The sequence below is a fragment of the Pseudophryne corroboree genome, chromosome 5 (assembly GCF_028390025.1).
Source record: "Pseudophryne corroboree isolate aPseCor3 chromosome 5, aPseCor3.hap2, whole genome shotgun sequence".
NCBI classification, from domain to species: Eukaryota; Metazoa; Chordata; class Amphibia; order Anura; family Myobatrachidae; genus Pseudophryne; species Pseudophryne corroboree.
The window spans coordinates 567013205-567029917 of NC_086448.1; the positions used below are offsets into that span (position 1 = coordinate 567013205).

Consider the following 16713-nt stretch of genomic DNA (forward strand, 5'->3'; position numbering starts at 1 on the left):
AGCAGGGACCACAATTTCTTCGTTAAGGTGGAATTTAGTACACCACCTTAGGAAGATACCCAGATCTAGTTCTGAGAACTGCTTTATCTGGATAAAAAATAAAAAAAATCAGAAATGGGGAACGACATGACAATGCCCCTAAATCTGATACTCTTCTAGCCAACGCCATGGCCAGTAGAAAGAGAACTTTAGCGGTCAACCATTTAAGATCCACTTTATTAAGTGGTTCAAATGGGGAAATTTGAAGGGCCTTTAGGACTAAACTTAAGTCCCAAGGCACTGTAGGAAAAACAAAAGGAGGTTGAATGCGCAGCATTCCCTGGGAAAAAGTACGCACATCCTGTAAGTTGGCAATTTTATTTTGGAACCATACAGTCAATGCCGACACTTGCACTCTCAAGGAAGCTACCTTCAAACCTTTATCCATTCCTGCCTAAAGGAATGCTAAGACACTGGAAATTCTGAAAGACTTAGGGTCCATTTTCCGTTCACTGCACCAATGAATATAGGTTTGCCATATTCTGTGATAAATGCGAGCTGGGTAAGGTTTCCTTGCTCTGAGCATTGTTTGAATTACCCGTTGTGAGAATCCTCTTGACTTCAGGATAGAGGTCTCAAGAGCCATGTTGTTAAAGACAGTCGATCCAGATGTCTGTGATAACAAGGACCCTGCGTCAGTAGATCTGGATATTGAGGGAGCAGGAATAGAGCATCCATCGACATTCTCTGCATATCTGTGTACCAATGTCTTCTGGGCCAAGCCGAAGCTATTAGTATCACGGCACCTTTTCCTTGCTTTATTTTTCTCACCACCCTGGGTAATAAGATGATTGGAGGAAACACATAGGCCAGATGAAAATCCTGTATCACAGACATGGCATCCACAAAGATCGCTCTGGGATCCTTTGTTCTTGACCCGTATGCAAGAACTTTGTTGTTCCGACGGGATGCCATTAGATCTCTCTGTGTCAACTCCCACCTGTCGACTAAGGTCTGGAAGACCTTCGGATTTAGAGCCCATTCGCTTGCCTGAATAGCAGGTCGACTGAGAAAATCCACTTCCCAGTTTAGGACTCCTGGAACAAACACTGCGGACAAGGCTGGATGATGAAGTTCTGCCCACCTTAGTCTGTGACTTACCTCCTTCATAGCTTTTTAGCTGCGAGTTCCTCCTTGATGGTTGAGGTACGCTACTGCCGTCGCATTGTCCGAGCGGATCTGAACTGATTTTCCCCCCAAAAGATGTCCTTTGCCTGAATCAGTGCCATGTATATGGCCCAAAGTTCCAATATATTTATTGGCAGGCAACCTTCTTCCTTGGTACATTGCCCCTGGAAACAAAACCTTCCCGACACTGCTCCCCAGCCCTGGAGACTGGCATCTGTTGTCAGAATTTCCCAAAAGGGTCACCCCTTGTCCAGATGGGATGTCTATAGCCACCAGGCTAATGACCTTCTTACTTCCATCATAAGGACCATAGTCTGCGTTTCTATCATCTGATGAAAGCCATTGCATTTGGCAAGGATGAGATGCTGAATTTTTACACCATTAATCCCATCACACGCATTGCTGCGCGAATGGATACCTTTCGACTGTGTAGCAACTCCTGAATCCTTGACTGAACTTTGGATATCTTGTTCAGAGGTAAAATTACTCTCTGAAGGCTAGAATCCAGTACAGCCCCAAGTGAGTCATCCGCTGTGACGGGACCAGAGATGATTTTGCCCAATTTATGAGCCACCCGTACTTATGCAGACACGTTATTGTCTGCTGCAGATGACACAGGAGCAATTCCTGCGACTATGCAAGGATTAAAAGATCGTCGAGGTATGGAAAAATTGTTATCCCCTGCTGGCGGAGATAAGCTGCCATTACCACTGTAATTTTGGTAAAATACTCTGGGGGCTGTGGCTAACCCAGAAGGTAGGGCCTGGAACTGAAAATGTTGTTGGAGGATAGCGAACCTGTGATAGCACTGATGGGACCGAGCTAAAGGAACATGTAGGTAAGCATCCTGGATATCCAGGGATACCATATAATTCCCTGGCTCCATGGCCAAAAATAAGATTTTACTTACCGATAAATCTATTTCTCATAGTCCGTAGTGGATGCTGGGGACTCCGTCAGGACCATGGGGAATAGCGGCTCCGCAGGAGACAGGGCACAAAAGCAAGCTTTTAGGATCACATGGTGTGTACTGGCTCCTCCCCCTATGACCCTCCTCCAAGCCTCAGTTAGGTACTGTGCCCGGACGAGCGTACACAATAAGGAAGGATCTTGAATCCAGGGTAAGACTCATACCAGCCACACCAATCACACCGTACAACTTGTGATTTGAACCCAGTTAACAGTATGATAACAATGAAGTAGCCTCTAAAAAAGATGGCTCACAACAATAATAACCCGATTTTTTTGTAACAATAACTATGTACAAGTAATGCAGACAATCCGCACTTGGGATGGGCGCCCAGCATCCACTACGGACTATGAGAAATAGATTTATCGGTAAGTAAAATCTTATTTTCTCTAACGTCCTAGTGGATGCTGGGGACTCCGTCAGGACCATGGGGATTATACCAAAGCTCCAAACGGGCGGGAGAGTGCGGATGACTCTGCAGCACCGAATGAGAGAACTCCAGGTCCCCTTCAGCCAGGGTATCAAATTTGTAGAATTTAGCAAACGTGTTTGCCCCTGACCAAGTAGCTGCTCGGCAAAGTTGTAAAGCCGAGACCCCTTGGGCAGCCGCCCAAGATGAGCCCACCTTCCTTGTGGAATGGGCATTTACAGATTTTGGCTGTGGCAGGCCTGCCACAGAATGTGCAAGCTGAATTGTACTACAAATCCAACGAGCAATAGTCTGCTTAGAAGCAGGAGCACCCAGCTTTTTGGGTGCCTACAATATAAACAGCAAGTCAGACTTTCTGACTCCAGCCGTCCTGGAATTATATATATATATATATATATATATATATATATATTTTCAGGGCCCTGACAACGTCTAGCAACTTGGAGTCCTCCAAGTCCCTAGTAGCCGCAGGCACCACAATAGGTTGTTTCAGGTGAAACGCTGACACCACCTTAGAAAGAAACTGGGGACGAGTCCGCAGCTCTGCCCTGTCCGAATGGAAAATCAAATATGGGCTTTTGTAAGACAAAGCCGCCAATTTTGACAATCGCCTGGCCGAGGCCAGGGCCAACAGCATGGTCACTTTCCATGTGAGATATTTCAAATCCACAGATTTGAGTGGTTCAAACCAATATGATTTGAGGAATCCCAACACTACGTTGAGATCCCACGGTGCCACTGGAGGCACACAAGGGCTGTATATGCAATACTCCCTTGACAAACGTCTGGACTTCAGGAACTGAAGCCAATTCTTTCTGGAAGAAAATCTATAGGGCCGAAACTTGAACCTTAATGGACCCCAATTTGAGGCTCATAGACACTCCTGTTTTCAGGAAGTGCAGAAATCGACCTAGTAAAATTTTTTCGTGGGGCCTTCCTGGCCTCACCCACGCAACATATTTTTACCACATGTGGTGATAACGTTGTGCGGTCACCTCCTTCCTGGCTTTGACCAGGGTAGGTATGACCTCTTCCGGAATGCCTTTTCCCTTAGGATCCGGCGTTCAAACCGCCATGCCGTCAAACGCAGTCGCGGTAAGTCTTGGAACAGACAAGGTCCCTGCTGGAGCAGGTCCTTTCTTAAAGGCCGATGCCACGGTTCCTCTTGGAACAGACATGGTACTTGCTGAAAGCAAATCCCTTCTTAGCTCCCGAGGCCATTAGTCCTCTGTGAGCATCTCTTGAAGTTCCGGTTACCAAGTCCCTCTTGGCCAATCCGGAGCCACGAGTATAGTTCTTACTCCTCTATGTCTTATAATTCTCAATACCTTGGTTATGAGAAGCAGAGAAGGGAACACATACACCGACTGTTACACCCACGGTGTTACCAGGACGTCCACAGCTATCGCCTGAAGGTCTCGTGACCTGGCGCAATACCTGTCCCATTTTTTTGTTCGGGCGGGACGCCATCATGTCCACCTTTGGTCTTTCCCAACGGTTCACAATCATGCGGAAAACTTCCCGATGAAGTTCCCACTCTCCCGGGTGGAGGTCGTGCCTGCTGAGGAAGTCTGCTTCCCAGTCGTCCACTCCCGGAATGAACACTGCTGACAGTGCTATCACATGATTTTCCGCCTAGCGAAAAATCCTTGCAGTTTTGCCACTGCCCTCCTGCTTCTTGTGCCGCCCTTTCTGTTTACGTGGGCGACTGCCGTGATGTTATCCCACTGGATCAATACCGGCTGACCTTGAAGCAGAGGTCTTGCTAAGCTTAGAGCATTATAAATTTGCTCTTAGCTCCAGTATATTTATGTGGAGAGAATTCTCCAGACTTGATCACACTCCTTGTGTGACTGCTCCCCAGCCTCTCAGGCTGGCCTCCGTGGTCACGAGCATCCAATCCTGAATGCCGAATCTGCGGCCCTCTAGAAGATGAGCACTCTGTAATCACCACAGGAGAGACACCCTTGTCCTTGGATATAGGGTTATCCGCTGATGCATCTGAAGATGCGATCCGGACCATTTGTCCAGCAGATCCCACTGAAGAGTTCTTGCGTGAAATCTGCCGAATGGAAGCGCTTCGTAATAAGCCACCATTTTTACCAGGACTCTTGTGCAATGATGCACTGACACTTTTCCTGGTTTTAGGAGGATCCCGATTAGCTCGGATAACTCCCTGGCTTTCTCCTCTGGGAGAAACACCTTTTTCTGGACTGTGTCCAGAATCATCCCTAGGACCAGCAGACGTGTCGTCGGAACAACTGCGGTTTTGGAATATTTAGAATCCACCCGTGCTGTCGTAGAACTACTTGAGATAGTGCTACTCCGACCTCCAACTGTTCTCTGGACCTTGTTCTTATCAGGAGGTCGTCCATTTTCTTTGAAGACGAATCCTCCTTTCGGTCATTACCTTGGTAAGGACCCGGGGTGCCTTGGACAATCCAACGGCATCGTCTTGAAACTGATAGTGACAGTTCTGTACCACGAACCTGAGGTACCCTTGGTGAGAAAAGGCAAATTTTGGGACATGGAGGTAAGCATCCCTGATGTCCCGGGACACCATATAGTCCCCTTGTTCTTTGCTATCACTGCTCTGAGTGACTCCATCTGGATTTGAACCCTTGTAAGTGTTCAAATTTTTCAGATTTAGAATAGGTCTCACCTAGCCTTCAGTACCACCATATAGTGTGGAGTAATACCCCTTTCCTTGTTGTCGGAGGGGTAAATTTATTATCACCTGCTGGGAATACAGCTTGTGAATTGTTTTCAATACTGCCTCCCTGTCGGAGGGAGACATTGGTACAGCAGACTACAGGAACCTGCGAGGGGGGAAACCTCTCGACATTCCAATCTGTACCCCTTGGATACTACTTGTAGGATCCAGGGGTCCTGTACGGTCCCAGCGTCATGCTGAGAACTTGGTAGAAGCGGTGGAGGGCTTCTGTTCCTGGGAATGGGCTGCCTGCTGCAGTCTTCTTCCCTTTCCTCTATCCCTGGGCAGATATGACTCTTATAGGGACGAAAGGACTGAGGCTGAAAAGACGGTGTCTTTTTCTGCAGAGATGTGACTTAGGGTAAAAAACGGTGGATTTTCCAGCAGTTGCCCTGGCCACCAGGTCCCATGGACCGACCCCAAATAACTCCTCCCCTTTATACGGCAATACATCTTTGTGCCGTTTGGAATCTGCATCACCTGACCACTGTCGTGTCCATAAACATCTTCTTGCAGATATGGACATCGCATTTACTCTTGATGCCAGAGTGCAAATATCCCTCTGCGCATCTCGCATATATAGAAATGCATCCTTTAAATGCTCTATAGTCAATAAAATACTGTCCCTGTCAAAGGTATCAATATTTTTAGTCAGGGAATCCGACCAAGCCACCTCAGCTCTGCACATCCAGGCTGAGGCGATCGCTGGTCGCAGTATAACACCAGCATGTGTGTGTATACTTTTTAGGATATTTTTCAGCCTCCTATCAGCTGGCTCCTTAAGTACGGCCCTATCCGTAGATGGTACCGCCACTTGTTCTGATAAGCGTGTGAGCGCCTTATCCACCCTGAGGGGTGTTTCCCACCGCGCCTTAACTTCTGGCGGGAAAGGGTATACCGCCAATAATTTTCTATCGGGGGAAACCCACGCATCATCACACACTTCATTTAATTTATCTGATTCAGGAAAAACTACAGGTAGTTTTTTCACCTCACACGTAATACCCTTTTTTGTGGTACTTGGAGTATCAGAAATATGTAACACCTCCTTCATTGCCCTTAACGTGTGGCCCTAAAAGAAAATACGTTTGTTTCTTCACCGTCGACACTGAAATCAGTGTCCGTGTCTGGGTCTGTGTCGACCGACTGAGGTAAATGGGCATTTTACAGCCCCTGACGGTGTTTGAGACGCCTGGACAGATACTAATTTGTTCGCCGGCCCTCTCATGTCGTCAACCGGCTTGCAGCGTGTTGACATTGTCACGTAATTTCCATAAATAAGCCATCCATTCCGGTGTCGACTCCCTAGAGAGTGACATCACCATTACAGGCAATTTGCTCCGCCTCCTCACCAATATTTTCCTCATACATGTCGACACACACGTACCGACATACAGCACACACATAGGGAATGCTCTGATAGAGGACAGGACCCACTAGCCCTTTGGGGAGACAGAGGGAGAGTTTGCCAGCACACACCAAAACGCTATAATTATCCAGGGACAACCTTTATATAAGTGTTCCTCCCTTATAGCATTTTAATATATATACATATCGCCAAATCAGTGCCCCCCCTCTCTGTTTTAACCCTGTTTCTGTAGTGCAGTGCAGGGGAGAGCATGGGAGCCTTCCCACCAGCCTTTCTGTGAGGGAAAATGGCGCTGTGTGCTGAGGAGAATAGGCCCCGCCCCCTTTTCGGCGGGCTTCTTCTCCGGAGTTTTAGATATCTGGCAGGGGTTAAATACATCCATATAGCCTCAAGGGCTATATGTGATGTATTTTTCGCCATACAGGTATTATACATTGCTGCCCAGGGCACCCCCCCCCCAGCGCCCTGCACCCTCCGTGACCGCTGTGTGAAGTGTGCTGACAACAATGGCGCACAGCTGCAGTGCTGTGCGCTACCTGATGAAGACTGAGAGTCTTCTGCCGCCTGGTTCCGGACCTCTTCATCTTCAGCGTCTGCAAGGGGGGTCGGCGGCGCGGCTCCGGGACGAACCCCAGGGCGAGCCCTGTGTTCCGACTCCCTCTGGAGCTATGTCCAGTAGCCTAAGAATCCAATCCATCCTGCACGCAGGTGAGTTGAAAATCTCTCCCCTAAGTCCCTCGATGCAGTGAGCCTGTTGCCAGCAGGACTCACTGAAAATAAAGAACCTAAAAACTTTTTCTAAGTAACTCTTTAAGAGAGCCACCTAGATTGCACCCTTCTCGGCCGGGCACAAAAACCTAACTGAGGCTTGGAGGAGGGTCATAGGGGGAGGAGCCAGTACACACCATGAGATCCTAAAAGCTTGCTTTTGTGCCCTGTCTCCTGCGGAGCCGCTATTCCCCATGGTCCTGACGGAGTCCCCAGCATCCACTAGGACGTTAGAGAAATAATGGAACGTAAAGTCTCCATATGAAACCGAGGTACCCAAAAGTATTTGTTCAGCACTTTAAGATTGAGAATGTGCTGGAATGACCAATTTGGCTTCTGAACTAGAAACAGGTTGGAGTAAAAACCCTGTCCTCGTTGTGCAGGAGGAACTGGAATGATTACTCCTGACTAAAGAAATTTCTGAACTGCCTCTTACAAAGCCATGAACTTCGTCTCTACCCAAGACGAGCTGGTACAAAAAAGCCTTCAGGTAGCCCAATGCTTTTTAGTCTTACCAGACTGGTTGTATTGGGGCTGCTTGCCATCAGCTTTTCCTTGAGACCGAAAAGCTGGAAAATTAGGTTTGAATTTGTATGTGGAAGGAAACTTTACCTTTTTGGAATCTGCTTCTGACTCCAAAATATCTGTCAATTCTTTACCAAAAAGAATATCTCCAGAAAAAGGCAAAGATTCCAAAACCTTCTTAGATTCTGAATCAGCTTTCCACATACGTAGCCAAACTGCTCTGCGAGCAGCTATTGTTGAAGCTGATGCGCTGGAGGCAATAGTACCCATATCCAATGCTGCTTCTTCCAAGAACATCGCAGCCTGTTTTATATGAGCTATATGGGCTTTTTGCTCTCTAGATGCCATTGAAAAATCCCCATCCAATGCATCAGCCCAGGCAGCCGCTGCCTTTGCCATCCAAGCTGAAGCCATGGCTGGTCTTATGACTGCCCCAGACAGGGAAAAAATGTTTTTTTAAAAAACCATCCACTCTCCTATCCGTAACATCATTTAATGATGTTGAAGGCAAAGGTAATGTAGATTTTTGCACTAATCAAATCACATGTGTATCTACTTTGGGAGCCACCTCCCTTTTTAAACAATCCCCAGCTGAAAGAGGATTATTGGAATTCCATTTCCTAGGAATTCTAAACATCTTTCTGGGCATAGCCCAAGACTCTTCCATGATTTCCGTCAGCTGATCTGACCCAGGAAACTTAGTCTTAACTGTTTTGGGACGTTTAAACACAGGTGCCTTGGTTTTTAACACAGGCTCTGCTGATTCCTCTAAAGGATAGAATGGCTTTCATTGCCTTAATTAACTCAGCTATACCCACTGAGCTGAGACCTTCCTCCTCCTCTTCGTATGCCGAACCAGAGATTATTGAGCTTTCATCCTCCGATGAATCCTCATCTGAAACATGTGTAGCCTTTAAGGATGAAGATTTACTTACCACTGGCTTATCAGTCTGTTTCTATTGAGAGGTTGCTGCTGGAAGTGATAAACCGCAGGTGGGAAGCTGCATGCAAGGGTTAATCGTGTAACCTACCCCTGATACAGGATTTGGAATCATCCACTCAGCTATACTGGATGCTTGTGCAAACATAGCCCAAGGGGGATCAACCTGCGCCTGAATCTGCCTTGTATTTCTCAAGAACCCCTGGTGAAAGCTAAAACAATTTGCACACAAACCATCCTGAACCAGATCCTGAGAGGTTAACCCAGCTTTGCAAGACAAACATGATATGAGTGCTGGCATTGCTGGGAGTGTATCTTCCTCACCTTTGCCACTCTTAGACATGATAATCAACACTTACACAGTGTACTACACAATTTGTGACTGTAATCACTTTAAGCTTTTTAAAGTGACATACAATCTGTCCCTACCCTGCTATGCACCAGCATTAAGGATCGGTATAGGGGGGGGGGACCAGACAGAATATATAATAAAGTCAGCAATCACACTAGCAGTCAGTCACATGTTGTACATTAGTATAATAAGCAATATGAGCACATAATCAACTTCAAATACATTTCAAGTATGTAGGAGAACATATTACTGAATCATGTTTAAAAAGATCTACCGTATTCAGACGCATAGCGAAAGAAACAGTAATATTATACAGACTCATATGCAATAGGCACTTATCTAACTATTCGTACTCAAAAGATAGATAGAGACTTAGTGCTGTATTGCCTTTACTCAGTAGAGTGGGATACAGGGAGACTCACCACGCTTCCAGGACCGATCAATACATTTGCGAACGCTGAGTGGATCCAGACGCTTGCTAGTGTACACTGCCGCTATTTGAACCTATAGTGAACACAGATGCACCAGTCACACAGCCGCCTATGCTGTGACTGGGTCCCCTTCGTATACAGCGTCTCAGATGGAAGCAGGAAAACAGTTCATGGCGGGAGGCTCGGAGGAAACTGGTCATGAACCGGGGGGAGGGGCGACCAGGAGAGTGTCTGACTCGCCACTGCCGACATCAACCCTAGGGATCGCGGCCTCATACTATTACTGGAGCTTATGATCCCTAAGGCTTAGCGCTGAGGAACCCGAGGTGGCAGCCACGTCAGCGACTGTATGGTAGTCTCCTCCCAAAACAGTGGGGCTGTGTCCGTATTCCCCTTCTAAGCGGAACCGATGCCTTACCTTCTCCCCGTGCTCCAGCCACAGCCTGGAAACGTCTGTTGAACCTGCTAGTATATCCGACACAGATGCCCGCCGAAACAGCACTGTACTCGTGGGTAAGTGTTGTCGCGACCCGGCTGAGAGTTGTTGGAGCGACTCTTTCTAAGGTACGTATAAGACACTGTTTAGAAAGATTGCTAAAAAAAAAAAAAACAGTAACACTATAAAAAATAAAATAAAAAGCTTAGGGCTGCTAAAACCAGCAGCTCTCTGACCATGGTCCGGCTCCTGCCGCACCAAACAAAAAACTGATTTGCCTGAGCCAGGAGGCGGGGATATATGGACGGGCCTGTTGCATGCTGGGAGGCCAGAAAGCTTTGACCGATTGGTGCAAATCCGCTGTCGCTTCATCATATCCCATTGTTATCCTGTGGATAACCTGTGGACCCTGCTGGAGAAACACTAGGCGATGTTGCTCACCGAGCATATTGCCTAGTGTGTACTCACCTTTAGATGAAGCTATGAAAAATGTAAAAGCATTTGATACAAAGACAGTGATCGCAAAAACGCGCTATAGCGCGTATTTTACCCGCTTCTGCTGTCCGGGGACTCACTTATCTAAAATGGGAGGGTCCCTGGGGACGCGCTCCGCAGCAGCAAATCAGTGAGCCTGTGCTTTTAAATAGAGGAGGTGGAGCCTTACCGCTCCTCTCCTGGTTGCGTGCAGTGCCTTCACAGGGTCCCGGCATGATGGCGCGGCTCCTAGGAACAGTGTCACGAAGACGGTGCGTCTCTGCTATGGCCGTATTTCAGGGGGATCCAGCGGCTGGCAGGAGCGTGTGTGAGCGCCGATGACTCTATGTGGTTGCTGTGTATGTGCTGCGGGGATGGGGGGAGGTGAGTGCCGGTGACTGTGTGTGCGGGGGGAGAGGTGAGAGCTGGTTGCTGGGTATGAGCCGCGGGGATGGGGAGAGATGAGTGCCGGTGACTGTGTGTGCGCGGTGCGGGGGGAGAGGTGTGAGCTGGTTGCTGTGTATGTGCTGCGGGGGGGGGGGTTTATTACAGGTGAGCAGCCACCTACATGTGTCACACTGGGCTCAGATGGACTGACCTTGTCATTGGCCATCGCTTCAGCATCAGAGCAGGAGGAGGACTGGATGCAGAGCTGGATTATAGGAAAGGCAGGCTGGGCTTTCGTCCCGGGGCCCCTACACGCCGGAAAACACTGACCCCGGTCCGGCCCCCCTGTACCCTGGCCGGCTATGAGTCCCAGCAGCACAGGAGGAACTTTGTCTCAGAGATGGAGACTGCCTCCGTCTCTACAGTAAGCCCCGCCCCCTCGTGGATATAATGCCGCGATTCTCTGGTGCACGGGGAAGGGGGCGGAGCCTAACATCATGAAGTGCCTTGCACATATCAGTGACCTGCTGTTGCTGTAGCCCAACAGGTATTGTTTATCCAGCTTTATTCATCTCTCTCCCCTCACTGACACCCTCTCTCCACCTCCTCCCCCACTTGGATCCCCTCCCCCTGTCTTCCCGACTCCCCCTCTCTCCCCTCTCTATCTTCCTGACTCTCTCTCACTGACACGCTCTGTCTCTCGCTTGGTCCCCCCCCCCCCCTCTCTGTCTTCCAGGCTCTCTCTCTCTCTCCCTTCTTTGACATCCTCTTTTCCTCGCTTGTTCCCCCTCTCGCTCTGTCTACCTCCCTGACTCTCTCCTGCTCGCACCCCCTCCCTATTTCTGTCTTCCTGACTCTCTCCCTCTCTCTTGCTCCCCCTTCTCTATCTCAGTCTCTCTCCCTCTCTGACGCCCTTTATCTCTCTCCCTCACTCGCTTGTACCTCTGTCTTTCTCTCTCTGACACCGTCTTAATCGCTCGCCCTCTCCCTCTCTAATGATAGCAACAGTGTGCACAGTCAGTTTTATTGGTGGGGGCCCCCACACCTTTGTTGCCTGGAACCCCCACTAGCCTTAATGCGGCTCTGACTACGTCAGTCGTTGTCAGTCCCCCCCTTGGCACCCCCACTGACATACGCGATGACTGTGGGCACCCCCTTCCCTCGCTGACACCCACGATCACTGTGTATAAGTGCTCTACCTGGCGCAGTGTGAGTGATGTAATGCGAATTGGTACTATTATGTGGCCACACCCCCTCCCCCACGAAGCCACACCCCTAAATTTTTGCAGCGCGCCTGCGGCGCGCACCATCTATTCTTTGTGTGTGGTACGGGGGCTCCAAAATGTCTAGTTACAGCTTTGGTGCAAGTGTCATGTATACTACACAGCCTAGCAACATAGTCACCCCCTTTCTAACACTTTAGTAGTGTCCACATCAAGTCCTTGTTTTTATATTTGAATAATTAATAAGAATATTCATTCCGATGGGACCCAGAAAAGGACAAGTAGGACCCCAATTTATAAAAGTGAGGGGTCCCTGGGACCCACTTTTTTTTTTGCTCAGCGCGATCACTGCAAAGATATGTTTTACTTTGACGCCATGCAATACAATAACCAGAGTGTGCTTTCTGTAACACATGGGGCTTATTTTTATTGTACTGTACAAAGCAAAGTTATGCCGTGACCCACAGCAGGCTATCCAATATCGCGGTTTGATTGCATTGTATATTTACCCAAGCCCATCACAGATTGTTAAGACAGTTGTACATTTTATTTTAATAATATAACGCCAAAGTCCACACATTAATTATGCGTTACCAATTAGCTGGTCACTAAAGCAAAGCAATGATTCTACTGATGTGCTTTTGTCCAATACATGGAAACCCTAATGTACTGTACAGATTGCTTTGTGTAGCTTACATTCAGAGCTCAGCAGAGGTGTTTGATTTACAGACAAATATTTTCCATTGCAATTAATATTTCCCAAGAAAAAAGATCTGAGCACAAAAGCAATATACATGTAATGGGAATAAATGAGTAATTTACTTACTGTGTCAAGTCCTGACCGCATTCTGCACACAAACCTTTCATAACCACAGGGTGGTTACAGCCCGACAGCCGTACCAAAACACCCCTATAACAGAGATGAAAAGGAAAGAAAAGTGAGAGGTTGAAAATGTCAATTAAAATTTTACACGAAGGACAAAAAATAACTCTCAAAAGTAGAGATTATTATGCATACCTACTAAAAAAAAAAAAAGAAAAGAAAATACATGCTAGATTTCTAATGTATTCATTTATTTGTAAAATTGAAGAGGTTAAAAAGGTTCATCTTAATCTCATTATGCGGGCCAGTAATTCAGTGCTGCCACTCTTACTGGATCTTTACGAAACAGGAGACCAGAGACCCTTTGCCAAAAAGGACTTATCCCAGATAAGAGATACAGTGGTCTATGTACTAAAGGGGGGTACACACGGAGCGATGTTCAGCTAATTTCTAAGCAATCTGACTAGATTGCTTAGACCATCGCTCCGCGTGTAGGGGTTCCTGCGACAGTGATGCGCGGTCTCGCGCGTCGCTATCGCCGGTGCTAGATTGGCCTGCATGCAGGCACAATCTAGCAGGTTACTCATTTCACCGCTGTGTTTCACCTGCCTCTGTGAAAAAAAATCCGCGAATAACTGACCCATTTCTGCGATTGCGTCCATGAAAACACAGGGATCTGGGAACATATAAAACATCAGGCAAAAACAAAATGTTTTTTGTCACTGGAAAAAATATCGTCCGCAACTGAATTCCCACCTTGGAGAGAGATAAAGTGGATGGAGAAAAAATAACCAGCCAATCAGCTCCTTTCACGTCACCGGTTGTGTTTGAAAAAAAAGACAGGTTGGTACCTTATCTCCGTCCACTTTCTCTCTCTCAAAGGTTTTGTACATAGATCCCACAAAGATTTTACAGAGGCGTACAATGTTTTTCTAATAACTGTGTGGCATGAGAATTCCCATATCAGACTGCTACACTGCTAGTAAGGCTGTTTAGTGTTTATAGGACAGAAAAGAGCTCTTCTAGGTGTAAAATTATTTTATAAAGAGCATGATTGAGAGTAACTGCAGAAGTTAATTCTGCAAGGCAGAACTGCACCCTGATCATCACCTCCCTCTTGAACTGATCTCCCATTCTTACTGGATATTTACAAAGCAGGAGACCAGAAACCCTTTGCTAGTAAGGGGGATATCCAATTAGCCCCAGTCATTTACCGGGGCTAATTGTCCCGCTGGGGGCTAGCTAATTAGCCCAGATAAGCCGCAGCGCGCGCCGGCTTATCAGGGATTTTGTTTCACCTGCCTCCGGCAGGCGAAGCAGAATCCCCGGGAACAGCCCCGTTTTCGTCCGAAAACGGGGCTGTTTCACGCGAAAACACACAGGTTTTACTGAACCTATGTGTTTTCGGGAGAATAGTTTTGTTTTTTTGTTTTTTTTTATCCATCAGGATAGCCTGTAAAAAAAAAAAAAAAAAATACAAAAATAAATAAATTGGTGAAACATCAGAAAAAAGTCAGAAAACACCCTATGTATTACCGGGGATAATTGGATACCCCCAAAGTACTTATCTGTGATAGGAGATACAGGTGTCCATGTACTATGACTGGGAGTGAGGGGGGATTCAATTAGCCACAGTAGATTACCACAGCTAATTGATCTTCCAGGGGCTATCCAAGCAGATCCGAAAGCCAACACTATCAGGGATTTTTTCCACCTTCCCGAAGTCAGCTGAAAAAAAAATAGCTGACCCGTTACTGCAATTGCAGCTGCAAAAAACACAAGAATCCGGGATCTTATTTTTAGAGCTATGTTAACTTTGTACAATCTGAGGGAGCCCACTACCTTCAGTCAGTACTTCAGCTGCAGACTGATACAGAACCTGCAATTTCATTCTGAATTTAGCAGAACTCTTATCGATACTGATCACCAGAGTGTGAGAGTAGCCAGTTGCTCATAGTGGAATTGAGCCTGCAGTCTGATTACACTTGCCTACAATTCATGGTATCTGTAAAGATCCAGTGCCATCATGTGGTGGTTCTAAGGTATTACAAGTTGTACATACAGTATGTAGTTAATATTACAATTCTGGTTATACCATAGCCATTCCTCTGATCTCCAGCGCCATTGTACATTTTATTGTAACTACTAGGTATTTGTTCAAAAAGATTCTCATACCTTTACACAAGCTACACAAAAACAGTGTTAGAATAGTAAACTTTCTCAGTATCAATAATTACGGCTTAAAAGGTTAAGAATAATACAGAGACTCTCTCTTAAAAACTTACTCTCAAAAGGAGAATACTGTTACCACACAAAAAACTCACTTTTCAGCCTATTCTTCCTCTCAATTATCCGATTACAAATACCTCACATGATAAACATCCCTTAAAAACAAATAACAATGCCTGTTTTCTTTTAAACTGCTGGTGGTGATGGCGGAGGACAAAATACATTATCTGATACTTGTTGGGAAAATAGACGCCAAATAAAAGTGCCTTGGTCTCAATGTAGATTACTATTAAAGGTGGTTAAATAAGAGGTCTGTTTGTAATGAGGGATTTTAATGTTGCTCTTGACCACATACTCAATATTTCTCCTACTTCTAAGAAAACCTTTAATTCCACTCTTCCAGTAATAACTCCTGCAGATCTGGATACCAAGCCCTCCTTGGCCAGTCAGGAGCAATGAGAATTGCTCGAACCTTTGTTCTTCTGACAATCTTGAGAACTTTTGGTATAAGTGGAAGTGGAGGGAACAGATACACCGACTGGAACACCCACTGGGTCACCAATGCATCTACTGCTATTGCTCGTGGGTCTCTTAACCTGTAACAATATTTTTGAAGCTTCTAGTTGAGACGTGATGCCATCATATCTACTTGAGGAATGCCCCAACGACTTGCTACCTTCGCAAAGACCTCTGGGTGGAGGACCCATTCTCCTGGATGGAGATAGTGTCTGCTGAGGAAGTCTGCTTCCCAGTTGTCCACTCGCGGAATGAAAATTGCCGACAGAGCTTTTGCATGCCTCTCTGCCCAGAGGAGAATTTTTGTCACCTCTGCCATTGCCGCTCTGCTTTTAGTTCCGCTCTGACGGTTTATGTAAGCTACTGCCGTAACACTGTCTGTTTCCCTTTGTGTGACTGCTCCCCAACCTCAGAGGCTTGCATCTGTGGTCACCAGGATCCATGTCTGAATCCCGAACCTTCGTCCCTCCAGGAGGTGGGGATCAGTACGTAATCCCGCTGGACGGGATCCCGGCGGTCGAAATAGACGCCGGAATCCCAACCACACAATCCCGACAGGGGTGGCGAGCGGAACGCAGCCCCTTGCGGGCTCGCTTTGCTCGCCACGCTGCAGGCACACTATTATATTCTCCCTCTATGGGTGTCGTGGACACCCACGGAGGGAGAATGTGTCGGGATTGTGGCGGTCGGGATTCCGGCGTCGGTATTTCGACCGCCGGGATCCCGTCCAGCGGGATGTTGACCGCCTCCCAGGAGGTGAGAACTATGAAGCCACCACAAGAGTGAAATTCTGGTTTTTGTTGACAGGATTATCCTCCGGTGCACGTGTAGGTGCGATCCTGACCACTTGTCCAGTAGGTCCCATTGGCAGACCCTGGCGTGGAATCGGCCAAATTGTAGAGCCTCTTAGGCTGCTACCATCTTCCCCAGCAGGCGGATGCACTGATGAATTAATATGCG

At 47.1% G+C, this 16713-nt stretch overlaps 1 protein-coding gene across 1 annotated transcript in view; it reads right to left on the reverse strand.

Annotated features, from left to right (window-relative positions):
- Window positions 1-16713, reverse strand: part of CTDP1 (CTD phosphatase subunit 1) — a 469717-nt gene that overhangs the window by 383839 nt on the left and 69165 nt on the right. The window contains exon 2 of the mRNA XM_063923302.1: window positions 13012-13095. Within this exon, the coding sequence (XP_063779372.1) occupies window positions 13012-13095 (84 nt within the window). The remainder of the gene's footprint in view (window positions 1-13011; window positions 13096-16713) is intronic.